Consider the following 14,416-nt stretch of genomic DNA (forward strand, 5'->3'; position numbering starts at 1 on the left):
CAGGAGGAAGGCAAGTTGGGACAAATTCCAAGTTTCAACCACCCCAGCCCGACTCAGTTTATGACTAACTTCACAAGAAGAGCAGGTAGGCCACAGCCTCAGCAAGAGTTGAATGGGAATAGCTTCTGTGCTGATGTAAACATTCATGCCTTCATGCCAGAAGGCCTACCCCATGGACCCAGGACAGCACTGAGCCAGGCCTCCAACCATAGCTGCAAGAGCAGGAAAGCCCAGAATGGAAATGTTCCTTGCTAGCTCTGGCAGCTCCTTCCACACGTGGCTGCAGGGTATGGGTCAGCTGCCAGAAATAACCCTCCAGACTTTTACTTTGGTAACATAGGCCTTTGTCTTAGTATTTAATAAACCCAAGTAGCCTTTATAATTAGTCAGAAATGACACATATTTGAATCTGAGAGGCACAGACCAAAGCACAGTCTCCTACAAACCTAGCCTTTCATGCTTGTCTTGTTTGAGTTGCTTGATATTGAAAAATGCCAGCTCACACTGATGAACTAATCCTTTGTGGCTACCTAACGGCTCATTTCGAAATCCTAAGATTAAGAGTTCTGAACATGAAAGGAGGGCTGCCTAGCAAGGTAGGGAAGCCTTCGGAGGAGAGTTGCATTACAGCTTGACTAGTACTTTCCCACCTACACACTTAAAAGGTTGTACTAAAATGTGACATTGAGAAACTGGAAGAGTGCCTTAATCCCATAATCCCTATTAATGCCCTTCTTTTTTTTTTTTTTAAATTGAGGTATAGTTGATTTACAGTGTTGTGTTAGTTTCTGGTGTACAGCAAAGTGATTCAGTTATACATATATATATATTCTTTTTCAGATTCTTTTCCATTGTCGGTTATTACAAGATATTGAATATAGTTCCCTGCGCTATACAGTAGGACCTTGTTTACCTTTTTTTTTTTTTTTGTGGTACGCGGGCCTCTCACTGCTGTGGCCTCTCCCGTTGCGGAGCACAGTCTCCGGACGCGCAGGCCCAGCGGCCATGGCTCACGGGCCCAGCCGCTCCGCGGCATGTGGGATCCTCCCAGACCGGGGCACGAACCCGTGTCCCCTGCATCGGCAGGCAGACTCTCAACCACTGCGCCACCAGGGAAGCCCCCCCCTATTTTATATATAGTAGTGTGTATCTGTTAATCCCAAGCTCCTAATTTGTCCCCCTCTCCGCCTTCCCCTTCGGTAACCATAAGTTTGTTTTCTATGTCTGTGGGTCTGTTTCTGTTTTCTAAATAAGTTCATTTATATCATGTTTTTAGATTCCACATAGAAGTGATATCATATGATATTTGTCTTTCTCTGTCTGACTTGCTTCACTTTTTATGATCATCTCTAGGTCCATCCATGTTGCTGCAAATGGCATTATTTCATTTTTTTTATGGCTGAGCACTCGTCCATTGTATATATGTACCACATCTTCTTCACCCATTCATCTGTTGATGGACACTTAAGTTGCTTCCATATCTTGGCTATTGTAAGTAGTGCTGCTATGAGCATAGGGGGGCACATTTCTTTTTGAATTAGAGTTTTTGTCTTTTCCAGATATATGGCCAGAAGTGGGATTGCTGGATCATATAGCAGCTTTATTTTTAGTTTTTTAGGGACCCCCATACTGTTCTCCATAGTGGCTGCACAATTTCCATTCCCACCAACAGTGTAGGAGGGTTCCTTTTTCTCCACACCCTCTCTAGCATTTATTATTTGTAGACTTTTTGATGATGGCCATTCTGACTGGTGTGACGTGATACCTCATTGTAGTTTTGATTTGCACTTCTCTAATAATTAGCAATGTTGAGCATCTTTTCATGTGCCTACTGGCCATCTATATGTCTTCTTTGGAGAGATGTCTATTTAGGTCTTCTGCCCATTTTTTGATTGGGTTGTTTGCTTTTTTTGATATTGAGCTATATAAGCTGTTTTTATATTTTGGAAATTAAGCCCTTGTCAGTTGCATCTTTTGCAAATATTTTCTCCCACTCTGGAGATTGTGTTTTCATTTTGTTTATGATTTCCTTTGCTGTGCAAAAGCTTTGAGTTTATTTAGGTTGCATTTGTTTATTTTTGCTTTTATTTCCATTATTCTAGGAGACAGATCCAAAATAAATATTGCTGTGATTTATGTCAAAGAATGTTCTGCCTCTGTTCTCCTCTAGGAGTTTTATAGTATCCAGTCTTACATTTAGGTCTTTAATTCATTTTGAGTTTACTTTCGTATATGGTAGTAGAGAATGTTCTAATTTCATTCTTTTACATGGAGCTGTCCAGTTTTCCCAGCACCACTTATTGAAGAGACTGTCTTTTCTCCATTGTATATTCTTACCCGCTTTGTCGAAGATTAATTGACTGTAGGTATGGGTTTATTTCTGGGCTCTCTATTTCCTTCCATTGATCCATATGTCTATTTCTGTGCCAATACCATGCTGTTTTGATTACTGTAGCTTTGTAGTATTGTCTGAAGTCTGGGAGGGTTATGCCTCCAGCTTTGTTCTTCTTCCTCAGGATTGCTTTGGCAATTCTGGGTCTTTTGTGTTCCCAAAGTCCTTCTGGTAGGCAAACTTATTTTGGAAATTGTCATTTACCATATTCATTACATGATCTGCTCAAGCCTCAGATTAAGCAGACATTAGTTTCAGAATTAATTGTAATTTTTTTTGTTGTTTGTTTTTTTGGTAGAAAAAGTGCTGTTTCCTATAACCCCACATTATGGAGAATGGTTTGACAACAGAGTTCTCTCTTCCCTTAGACCTTACCAACTTTCCAGATAGAACCCCACCCTCACCTCGCAAAGAACAGAAGCAAAGAAAATGTATCAGCATAAATAATTTATTGCGAACTCTCTAGTATCATACACGAGTGGGTTGACAATTCACTCAGAAGCATTTGGGACAGGAGGCCAGGAGGTAGGCAGTGTAATGAAAGTGTAGCACGTGAAGACAGGTTGCTGAGGGGCAGCCTTCCTGCCATAGCCTGCTGGTGACCAGTCTTGGCCCGCTAAACTACCTGGGGCAGAAAGGAGCCGGGCCAGGCCAAGAGCCCTCAGTTCTCCTTTGGCCAGCCCAGCCCAGGTTTCCGGCCCTTCCCCCTGCTTCATCATTCATGTTCCTGTGGGGCTGAGGGAGGTGTTGGGAAGGTAAGAAGCTCTCTAGCTGCCAGGCTTGTGGGTGCTACCAGCTGAGCATGGGTCCCCGGTCTAGTCCTTGGCTGGGCTTTCATTGCAGTATCTTCAGACAGGTCGGGATGAGGGATGGGGCTTTGCTCTTGGGGGGCTGCCCTCCCTCTGTGGCATCCAGGAGCTGCTGCAGGTAACAGGAGGTGCCGAGCAGCACGTGGCCTGTGGCCTGCATGCTGAAGAGGGCCCAGCGGAGAGCTTCTCTGGGTGGGATGAGAAGGCACTAGGGTCAAAACACAAAGAAAGCCCCTTCCTCCTCCCCCTAAACGCCTGCTCCCCCATGCTGCGTTCATAACTTCATAAACTGTAGAGTGATGTGCAAACAGAACAGATGCTGCCCTCCCTCAGCAAATGGGACAGGGTCTACAGTGTTACCTGCAATCGTACCTTAACTGAGACGTCCACAACCTCCCTCTTCTCGTGCGAAATTCAAGCTCATTTAACATGGCCTTTTATTTTTCTAATGCTACTTTGGGCCAGCCAGACTGATCTCTGTCACATGACTCTGCCGTTCACAACCTCTGTTCTAGACAGAAGTGTTTCCAAGTCATTTGTAGTCTAGCTAATTTTCAGAGTGCTGGACGTGAAGATCTCCATGTCTGGTGTTGCAGTGTACTGAGGACAGAACTCCAGTCAGACAGGCCTGAGTTCTAATTCAGTTTCATTAGCTGTGGCAACCTTGGCAAACTTCTATAGCTCTGAGCTTCGGCACCCTCATCTGTAAAGTGAGATCATACCATTTTGATCCCACACAGGGTTAGGAGGATGAAATAACATAAATCACTTAACACAGGACCTGATATATAGAAGAGAAGGGGAAATGTAGCGTGAAGACTAGCTGGTTGAATGCTTGACTACTTCAACCAAATTCTTATCCAGATCTGTTTGAAAGAGATAGGTGAGGGTCACTAGGGGTGTCTAGTCCTAGGAGGGATCAGGGAGAAGAAAACAAAAGGAAAATAAATTCTTTCTGGCTGATATTAAAACTTGTCTTCTATTAACCTTCATTCAGTAAATGAACTTATGTTATGGCTGAGGTGGAGGGGGACAGGAAGACAATTAGAATCATAAACGTCTGCACATGAAAATACTTAAAAAATTTAAAGGCGAAACCTGAGAAGTATACCCATTTCTCAAACTAGAGAACTGAGGCTTCAAACCAGCTGTCTGGACATAAATAGGAATGAAATTCTGACACATGCTACATTATGGATGAACTTTGAAAACATTATGCTAAGTAAAATAAGCCAGACACAAAAGGGCAAGTATTGTATGATTATACTTACATGAGTTGCCTAGAATAGGAAAATTAATGGAGACAGGAAGTAGGACAGAGGTTAGCAGGGCTGGGGGAAGGGGGTGTGGAGAGTTAGTGTTTAATGGGTACAGAGTTACAGTTTGGGATGATGAAAAAGTTCTGGAAATAGATGCACAAGTAACTGTTGCACAACACTGTGAATGTACTTAACGTCACTGAATTTTATACTTAAAAAAAAAGTGGTTAAAATGGTAAATTTTATGGTATGTGTATTTTACCACCATTAAGGAAAAAACACTTGCTGACGCCACTAAGTCATTCCACTGATTCCAGCTTGCTGTTGTTTTTTGTTTTTCTTTTGGGACCAATATGCCTACTGTGTTTAGGTCTGAGGGTCCCACTCCCCTTAGACGGACTGAGTTTAAAGGCTGAAATTTCTTGCTCTAGATTTTGCAATCTGCAAACTGCTGGCAGCAAGCCCAGATCAAGAGGGGTATATGATCTGGTATAAGAGGAAAAGGGAACTTCTTGCCATAGAACGAGGCTCAAGCCTGCCGCTGACTGTTATCTGTGGCAGGCAGAACCACGCGGCCTCAGGTCCCTCATCTGCAGACTGGGAATGCAGACAATAAACTCGGAAAGCCAAGAAGGTCTGGTGTGCTCTAGCTACATACGTTCTGGCAGAACTCTGGAAGGAGTAGGATTTCTCAGAAGCCCCTGAGAATGAGGATCATATGTATCTTCATTCATTGTACAATTATTTGAATTATTGCTACGTACCAGCATTCGCCAAGGTATTGGAGGCAACAGCAATTCTTGCCCTCATGGAGCTTGTTCTGACATCTTATTTATCTCTGTGTCTCTAGCTCATAGCATAGGGCCAGGACACAGAGAGTGCTCAGAAAACACTAAATGAAGCAACTGGGGAGGAGTAGCATCTGTCAGAAGTAACTGGCAAGAGGTCAGCTTTGTGGTTTTCGACTACTTGGATGTCTCTGCCTCAGTGGCTACATCTGCCTAATGAGGTAAGAATTCTCTAGAGCACCACTGGAATAGCTGAATTTGGAAACCACTACCATAACAGTACTTGTCTTATGATTAAACATATTCCCATGCTTCCTGTGATACTTGATTAGACTTTCAAAAGTAAAGTAAAAAGTTTCTTTGAAAGTTCATTAGATGATACAAATGACTATTGTCCACAGACATACAAATTAATTCCGTTCTATGGAAGGACAGTTATTTCATCCCTCCCACCCCCATGGAAAAATCCAATTTTGTATTTATAAATAGCTCAGCATTCTTGTTGGATCTATATATGGGTGGAATTTTGAACTGATTGTAACTTCTTGCTGGTTCTCTCACTAGTTGAGTTCAATAAAATTTTTGACACATGTTCATTTTTCAAAAGATTAGAAGACTACTTAGGAAAACTTACTACTTTAGGTGAAAAATAATTACTTGTTATAGTGGAAGGTAATTAGAAAAGCTAAATGTATCCAGGTTCCACCAGCAGGAGTATATGTATCCCTTTGGCATATACTACAATAAACTAAAACATGAATTCAGCCATAAAGTCCTAGACAAATGCTAATTGTCATACTTTGTCAGCATCAACACCAGGCCCAGGCTCCGAGAAGCCTGAGGTGCATGGGAGAAGATAGTGCCTCTCCCATTGCAGTGTACCCAGCCTGTCGCCAGCTAACCCCAATTCACTCACTTCATGACGCGCCTGGCGCCGTAGCAGCGCAGATCATAGGAAAGGGAGTATGTGCCATAGAGAGTCGCCTTCACGTTCAGGCAACAAATGAAGTCCTGTGGGTTCACCTTGTACAGGTCGAAGGTTACTTGGGCCACATCAATCTTCTTGGCAGGCTTACGGGAGAGGGAGAGTTGGTACCTAGTGCCCTGCATCAAGACAAGCATGTGGTTGGCACCCCTCAAGGATTTCTTCTAAGCTCCCAGTACTCTCCCTGACAGGTGGGACGTCACCTGCTCTGATGGGGGCTGCCATTTCTGCCCCTTATGGAGGACCATGAGCACGGTGTCATCTGTCAGGGATTGGAAATACTCTTCTGTCTCTACAGTTGTGCCGTCTTCCTCCAGCACCAGGAAGAAAGGCTTGTCTGCCAGCATCAGGGTATCCTGGACCTGGAGAATAAGGTAAGTGATGCTTCTGCCATCACATGTAGCCACAGAGCTGGTATGGGGAAGACCCACATCACACACCTCAGCTGGCACACCTCAGACACACGCGAGTGGGCCGGGACTTATGGGATGGGACTGGAACCCAGGGCTCTTGCTGTGGGATCACCATCCAAAGAACCTATATTATGGTATCCCTTGGTATCTGACTTCATGGTTAATATTCTAGAATAGTGCTGTCCAATAAAAATATAATGGGAGGGACTTCCCTGGTGGTCCCGTGGTAAAGAATCTGCCTTGCAATGCAGGGGAAGCAGGTTCGATCCCTGGTCAGGGAACTAAGATCCCACATGCCACGGGGCAACTAAGCCGGCGTGCCACAACTACTGAGCTTGTGCACCTCAACTAGAGCCCGCGTGCTGCATACTGTAGAGCCCACACACCCTGGAGCCCACGCGCCACAACTAGATAAGAGAAAACCCGCATGCCACAACTAGAGAGAAGCCCTCGCACCATGACGAAAGATCCCTTATGCCTCAACGAAGATCCCATGGGCCACAACTAAGACCCGACACAGCCAAAATAAATAAATAAATAAAAATAAAAAATAAATAAATCTTAAAAAATTATAACGGGAGTCACACATGTAACTTTTAATTGTGATATAATTTGCATGCCATAAAATTCACTCTTTTAAAGTCTACAATCCAGTGGTTTTTAGCATATTCACAAAGCTGTGCAACTACCACCACTGTATAATTTGAAAACATTTTCAACCCCATTTTTACCCCAAAGAGAAACCTAGCCCCATTAGCTGGCACTCCTCATTTCCTAGCCCGTGGCAACCTCTCCTCTTCTGTCCATCTCTGTGGATCTGTCTATGCTGGACATTTCATATAAGTGGAATCATACAATGTGTGGTCTTTTTAGACTGGCTTCTTTCACGTAACATGTTTTCAAGGTTCTTCTATGTTGCAGCATGATTCTTTACTTTTTTATGGCTGAATAATATTCTACTAAATAGATATACCACATTTTTAATCCATTCTTCAATTGATGGACATGTGGGTTGTTTCTATTTTTTGAGTATTAAGAATAATGCTGCTATGCACATTCATGTACAAATTTTTGTGTGACATGTCTTTTCAATTTTCCTGGCTGTATACCTAGGATTGGAATTGCTGAGTCATATAATAACGCTATGTTTACTCTTCTTAAGGAAATACCAAACTGTTTTCTGAAGCTGTTGCATGATTTTACATTCCCAACAGCAATTTCTCCACATCCTCACCAACACTTGTTTTAGTCTGTCTTTTATTTTAGCCATCCTAGCAGTATGAAGTGTTTTTGATTTGCATTTCCCTAATGACTAAGGGTGGTGAGCATCTTTTCATGTGTCATCAGCCATTTGTACATCTTCTTTGGAGAAATATCTACTCAGATTCTTTGCCCATTTTCAAAAGGATCATCTTTTTACTGAGTTTTAAGAGTTCTTTATATATTCTTGATACTAGACCCTTATCAGATATGTGATTTGCAAATATTTTCTCCCATTCTGTGGGTTATCTTTTCATTTTTTTTGATCGTGTCCTTTGATGCACAAAAGTTTTTAATGTTGATAAAGTCCAACTTTTTTCCCTTTGGTTACTTGTGCTTTGGTGCCATATCTAAGAAACCAAGGTTATGAACACTTATACCTATGTTTTCTTCTAAGGGTTTTATAGTTTTAGCTCTACACTTAGGTCTTTGATCTACTTTGAATTAATTTTATATGTAGTATGAGGGAGGGATCCAACTTCATTCTTTTGCATTTGGATAGCCCATTGTCTCAGGAATATTTGTTGAAAAGACTATTCTTTCTCCATTGAATAGTCTTGGCATCCTGTTAAAAATCAATTGACCACAGATACGTGGATTTATTTTTGGACTCTCAGTTCTATTCAGTTGATTTGTATGTATTATGGGCTGGTATCCCCCCCCCCCAAATTCATATGTTGAAGTCCTAATCCCAGTACCTCAGAGTGTGACTATATTTGGAGATAGAGTCTTTAAAAAAGTAATTACATTAAAATTAGGGCATTAGAGTGGGCCATAATCCACTATGACTTGTAAGAAGGAAAGGTGTCTTTATAAGAAGGAAGGATTAGGACAAGTTACTCCCAACCAAGTGTAGGGGGAGCATGGAAATGGGGAAGGGTGTCATTCTTGCCCAATGTTACTACCACCCACAAGAGCTGCGTGTCCTTGGTTTCCTCTCTGAAAGCTTACCTGATCAATAGTTTTTACTTTTTTTTTTTTTTTTGACCGTGCCGAGGGACATGCGGGACCTTAGTTCCCTAACCAGGGATTGAACCTGTGCCTCCTGCATTGGAGCAGGAAGTCTTAACCACTGGACCACCAGGGAAGTCCCATCTAATCAATAGTTTGAAGAAAGTCTTCCACAGCTGTTAACAAAGCTTTGCATGGAAGGCCAATGTAGGAGACAGATTGAAGGAGAATTGCCCTGCATGAAGGTAAGGGAAGGAGATAGGGAAGGGAATCTCTAAAATCTTACTCAATACTCCAACTTCTGGGCAATTCTACAAGTTTAAGTACTACTGGAAAAGGGAACCTAAGGGTCCCTCCAGTAAGAAAACGAGACTCCAAAAATACCACTGACCTATTGTTAGTATCAGATGGTAATGCACTGCCCTCTCCCTGTCAACAGACAGACAGGATTCCAGGTGGGCACTACAAGCCCACTGGAGCTGCCATTAGAAAGGAAATCTTTTCGCCATCTAAGCCATGAACTCCATCCCTGCTGAACTCCTAGCGCATGATGCAGAGGCAGCTGTTGGGGCCAGCTCTCTGCCAAGGTCCCCGTGGTGGGCTGTGCAGAGGCAGGCCCATTCCTACCTTGAGGCGGAGGTCCTCAAGACTGTGTGTCATGATGCCCTTCCGCACACTCCGGTCAGCATTGCTTACTCTGCAGGGCCGGGCCCTGGGGGCCTCCGGGCTGGGCTGTGACAGCAGCTTCTGGGTCACCACCGAGGCGCTGACTGCCACGTACCTGGAGGCCATATGGAGCATCAGAATGAGCTGTCTGATGCCTCCCAGCCCTCAACACACAGCAGGGTAACTTACCTCCCAATCCTCTAGGCTAAGCTCATCATATTCCTCCTCCCCTACCACCCACCAAACCTGCTCTAGAGAGTCTTCCTCAAAAGCCTGCTGGATTGGTGCATCTTTTTTTTTTTTTTTTTTAAATTATTTATTTATTTTGGCTGTGCCAGGTCTTAGTTGCGGCACGCGGGATCTTCGTAGTGGCATGCGGGATCTTTAGTTGCAGCATGCGGACTTCTTAGTTTTGGCATGTATGTGGCATCTAGTTCCCCGACCAGGTATCGAACCCGTGCCCGCTGCATTGGGAGTGCGGAGTGTTACCCACTGGGCCACCAGGGAAGTCCCTGGATCAGTGCATCTTAAACTTTAGTGGACACGTCACTCCCCTGGTGATCTTGTGAAAATGCACGTTCTGATTCAGTAGGTCTGGGTAGGTTCTGAGATTTTATGTATGTAATGAGTTCCCAAGTGATATTGACACTGCTGGGTTTCAGACCATGACAAGTAGCCAGTCATAGAAGACTACCCCACATTTGCCCAATTACCACTTTCCTCTCTTAGCCTCATTCTTCTCACCTGTAATGTGAGACGAAGTGGCAAAGCTGAGGTCAATATAAGACAGTTTTGAACTCAGATACACGATGTAGAACAAAAGGTGTGCAGTGAACCTAGATTTTGGAGTCAGGCAGACCCAAGTTCGAATCCTGACTCCACTACCCATTTGCTAGGTGACTGAGAGAGCCCACCCTGTGCCTCGGTTTCCCCATCTGTTAATTTGGCATAATAATCCCCACTTCCCAAAGTTGTGGTGAGGTTTAAATGAGATCAATAATGAAAGCATCAAGCAGTATCTACCTCTTTCTACTCAATGTGTGATATGGGGGACTGTGGGGGGAGAGACAGCAGCATTAATATCTCCTGGGGGCTTGTGGGAGGGGCAAGTCTTGGGTCCCACTCCAGACCTCCTGAATCAGCACCTGCATTTGAATAAGACACCCAGGTGACTTATGTGCCCATCGAAGTTCAAGAAGGTCTGCCCTACAGCTCACAGTAGCTCCCCTTCCCTTCCATGCTTGGCTCTCCTCACCTGGAGAGGGACCTGGGATAGAGAAGGCTGAGGGACTTCATGGCGTATTCCATCCTCGTCAGCTGGACAGTGTTGGGCCTGGGAAGGAAGCAGAGACAGCTCCTTAGGTGGGGATGGGAGGGCTCCCTCTCTCTTGTCTTTTGACACAGAGCAACCCAACCTCCATCCAGCAAGCCTCTGCTCTGGTCTCCCCTAGCAACTCTCACACACACCTCCCCCAGCCCTTCCCCTGTCCCACCCATGTACGCCACCGTGAGCAAGCTGGAGACCCCCTTAGTGCCCAGGCTCAGCCCCCCTCAGCAGCCGCTCCTCCCTCCCCGGCACCACTCACTCCATGTTTCTCTGACCCTGGCTCTGGTCACACTGATCAGGGTTCACAAGTCGGGACTGAAGAGGCCCTGCCTGGTTAGTTCCTGTCCCTGGGGGCAGAGTCCACTTTACGCTGGCAGGAGGCGAGTCACACCACCTTGCACTGCTGGGGACCTTCCCTCACCTGTTGTTCAGAGACCTCCCAGGCCAGGCAACCCAGTCTAAGCCTGCTCTCTCCAGTGGGTCCTTGAGCAATCCGAACCCCTCCTGAGGGTTCCTGCTGGCCAGAGACTTTCTACCACGAAGGAACCGTTCTACATCCGTTCTCTCCAATACTGGAGCTGCTAGCCCCACATGGCGACTGAGCCCTTGAAGTGTGGCCGTACAACTGAGGAGCTGGATTTTTATTTTTATTGAATGTTAACTAACTTAAATGTACACAGCCACTGTGGCTCAAGGCTGCTGGCCGCCATTCTGGGCACTAGCCGACGGCCCTGGGCTGACCTGCCAGCCCTTCTCTCCTGAGCCTGCTCGATCTAGCTCCTGCAGGCTCCAAGCCCTCCTGCAGGCAGTTCCTCCACCTGTAATGCCTCCCTTGGCCCAGGGCTAAACGTTTGCAGCCCTGAAGCCTGAGTTTCACTGTTTTCCACATCTCGGAAAGCCTTCTTAGATGGCTCACAGAATTTCCCCTTCATCCTTGCCCTTCCTTCTTCCTAGCCAAGTGGGCCTCAGTGTCTGCTTCTGCCATAGCAGCCCCGCTCCTTGGGTGCCTCGCCCTGAGATGTTCTCCCTTTCCCAGCCCCCCTGCAGACAGGGCCTGCCTCAGAGCCAGGGGCTCAAGGAGTGCATAGAACGCAGCCCCCTCCCCAGTCTTTCCTTCTGACAATGCAGGGGACGCCCCAGGCCAGCCTGTCTGAGAAAGCCCTCTCCCCCACTTAGCACTACCCACATCAGCTTGCTTCAGCCTCACTCCCAATCACAAAACTCCACCCAGCCCCACCTCACCGGTTCTCTAGGAGCCAGAACCAAACCAAAACAAAAAACCCAGAGTAAGAAACTCCTTACCTCCCACTTCCCAGCCTCCTAACCTTCCAATACTGCCCTTCTCAGCCCAGCCCTCCCTCCATTTTATTTCCAGCTCCCAGGGCAGCCCCTCCCCTGGCCTCCAGCCCCAGCTGGAAAAGAGCACAGGCGCTGAGTGTGCAGCTCTCACCCTTGGGATGTCAAGCCAGCCTCACTTCCAGAAAAAGCCAGAAAGGAGGGGTGGAGGCATGTTTCGAAAGATCTGGGGCAGGGTATGACCCAGGTCATGGTATTGGGCACACAGGGCACAGGAAACAGGCAGGCGTGCATGGTGGTCCCAGCTCTACCCATGTTAGCTGTTGGAGTGTAGACAAGTTCCCTTAACCTCCTGAGCCCCAGTTTCGCTCACCTCTTCAACAGAGATAATGATTCCTGTCTTAATGATCCTGACCGAGGTAAGGATTTGTAATAATAAAAGTACAGGGCTTTGCAACAGAGATACTTAATAGATAGAAACAAATATTGGTGTTATTGATAATATAATTATTTAATAATAGCAGATAATTTAATAATAATAATAAAGACTAGCTGAAATGTGTAGTGGTTAAGAGTGTAAGATCTATGACCCAGAAGTTCTACATATACCTAATATTTGGAGTTATATATATATCTCCAAGGGAAATGAAAATCTATGTCCACACAAAAACTCATACACGAGAAAGTTCATAGTGTTATTCATAACAGGCAAAATGTAGAAACAACCCAAATGTTCGTCAATTGATGAATGGATAAAAAACAGTGGTATATCCATAAATGGAATATTATTTGTCAATCGAAAGGATATATGCTACTACAGTACATGGACAAACGTTGAAAACATTATGCAAAGTGAAATCACAAGGGATTTATTATGCAAACATTATGCAAAGCCAGTCACAAGAGATCACATACATACTTGTATCATTCCACTTGTATGAAATGTCCGGAATAGACAAAACTATAAAGACAAAAAATTAATTAGTGGTTGTTTAGAGGGGCTGGGGAGTGGAAGGGGAATGGGAACTGCTAGTGGGCATGGGGTTTCTTTCAGGGGAGCCAAAAAAAAGTTCTAATCTAGTAATCTGAACACAATCTACTTTGATGATTGTGCTAAATCTATTTGGAGGTTGTACAACCCTGCAAATATACTAAAACCATCGGATTGTACACCTAAGTGTGTATGGTATATGGATTATATCTCCATAAAGCTGTTTTACAAAAAAGAGTTCAACCTCACCTTTCTTTTAGAGTTGGGTTTTTCACACTAGTGCATCAGAATCACATGGAAGACTTGTTAAAGATTAGATTGCTGGGCTCCACCGCAGAGTTTCTGACTCAGTATGTCTGGGGTGGGGCCTAAGAAAGTGTATTTCTAAGAGTTTCCGAGGTGATGCTGACACTGTGGCTACTTAGGGACCCTATTTTGAAAACCAGCAGTCTAGCACTAGCTGTGTGATGTAACTCACCTAAGCTTCAGTTGGATCTAACAAATGGGGATTAAAAATGGTTCCTACCCCACTGGGTTGTCATGAAGATTAAATGAGATAATCGTGAAAAGTACTTGATGTAAAGTTTAGTGCACCCTTCAGGCTCAATAAATAGCTATAATCATCACCATCATCCTATTACTTATATCTAAATCCTTCCCCATAAAAGCTTTCAGGCAACCATCATGCACTCACTCAACAAATACTTATTAGGTACTTACCGTGTGCCAGCCCTCCTAGGGTCTGAGAATACAGCAGGAAACAACACAGCCTTGTCCCACACTTCAAGGAGCTGACATTCCTGGAGGAAGGGGGAACTCAGACCATGAACAAATATGCAAATAATCAAGATAATTTCAGATAATGACGTTCTGGGAAGAAAACAACACAAGGTGATATGATAACAAATGGCTGGAGAGCTAGATTGGCCTGTAGGCTTAAGAAAGGCCTCAGGGCTTCCCTGGTGGCGCAGTGGTTAAGAATCTGCCTGCCAGCGAAGGGAACACGGGTTCGAGCCCTGGTCCGGGAAGATCCCACATGCCGCGGAGCAGCTAAGCCCGCGAGCCACAACTACTGAAGCCTGCGCACCTAGAGCCCATGCTCTGCAACGAGAAAAGCCAGCGCAGTGAGAAGTCTGCACACCGCAACGAAGAGTAGCCCCCGCTCACCGCAACTAGAGAAAGCCCGCACGCAGCAACAAAGACCCAATGCAGCCATAAATAAATAAATAAATAAATAAACTTAAAGAAAGAAAGAAAGAAAGGCCTCAGAGGTGAGCTT

General features: G+C 44.9%; 1 protein-coding gene across 1 annotated transcript; it reads right to left on the bottom strand.

The window, feature by feature from the left end:
* Positions 1–2,830: 2,830 nt before the first annotated feature.
* On the bottom strand, positions 2,831–11,374 carry CIDEC (cell death inducing DFFA like effector c). Its single transcript, XM_029241603.1, has 6 exons — positions 11,110–11,374; positions 10,779–10,856; positions 9,485–9,638; positions 6,437–6,595; positions 6,165–6,352; positions 2,831–3,389 (listed from the first exon to the last, which is right to left on the bottom strand). Exons 1-6 carry the CDS (start codon positions 11,112–11,114, stop codon positions 3,227–3,229), a joined length of 747 nt encoding a protein of 248 aa, XP_029097436.1. The 5' UTR covers positions 11,115–11,374; the 3' UTR covers positions 2,831–3,226.
* Positions 11,375–14,416: the final 3,042 nt, after the last annotated feature.

Source organism: Monodon monoceros, unplaced genomic scaffold, assembly GCF_005190385.1.
Source record: "Monodon monoceros isolate NGI ecotype Baffin Bay Population unplaced genomic scaffold, NGI_Narwhal_1 Super_Scaffold_3, whole genome shotgun sequence".
Classification (NCBI taxonomy): domain Eukaryota; kingdom Metazoa; phylum Chordata; class Mammalia; order Artiodactyla; family Monodontidae; genus Monodon; species Monodon monoceros.

Coding starts and splice junctions, on each gene's coding strand:
- CIDEC (XM_029241603.1), bottom strand. Junction 6,596..9,484: donor TTGAGGACCTCCGCCTCAAG/GTAGGAATGGGC, acceptor CTTATTCTCCAG/GTCCAGGATACCCTGATGCT. Junction 6,353..6,436: donor GGCAGCCCCCATCAGAGCAG/GTGACGTCCCAC, acceptor GTCTTGATGCAG/GGCACTAGGTACCAACTCTC.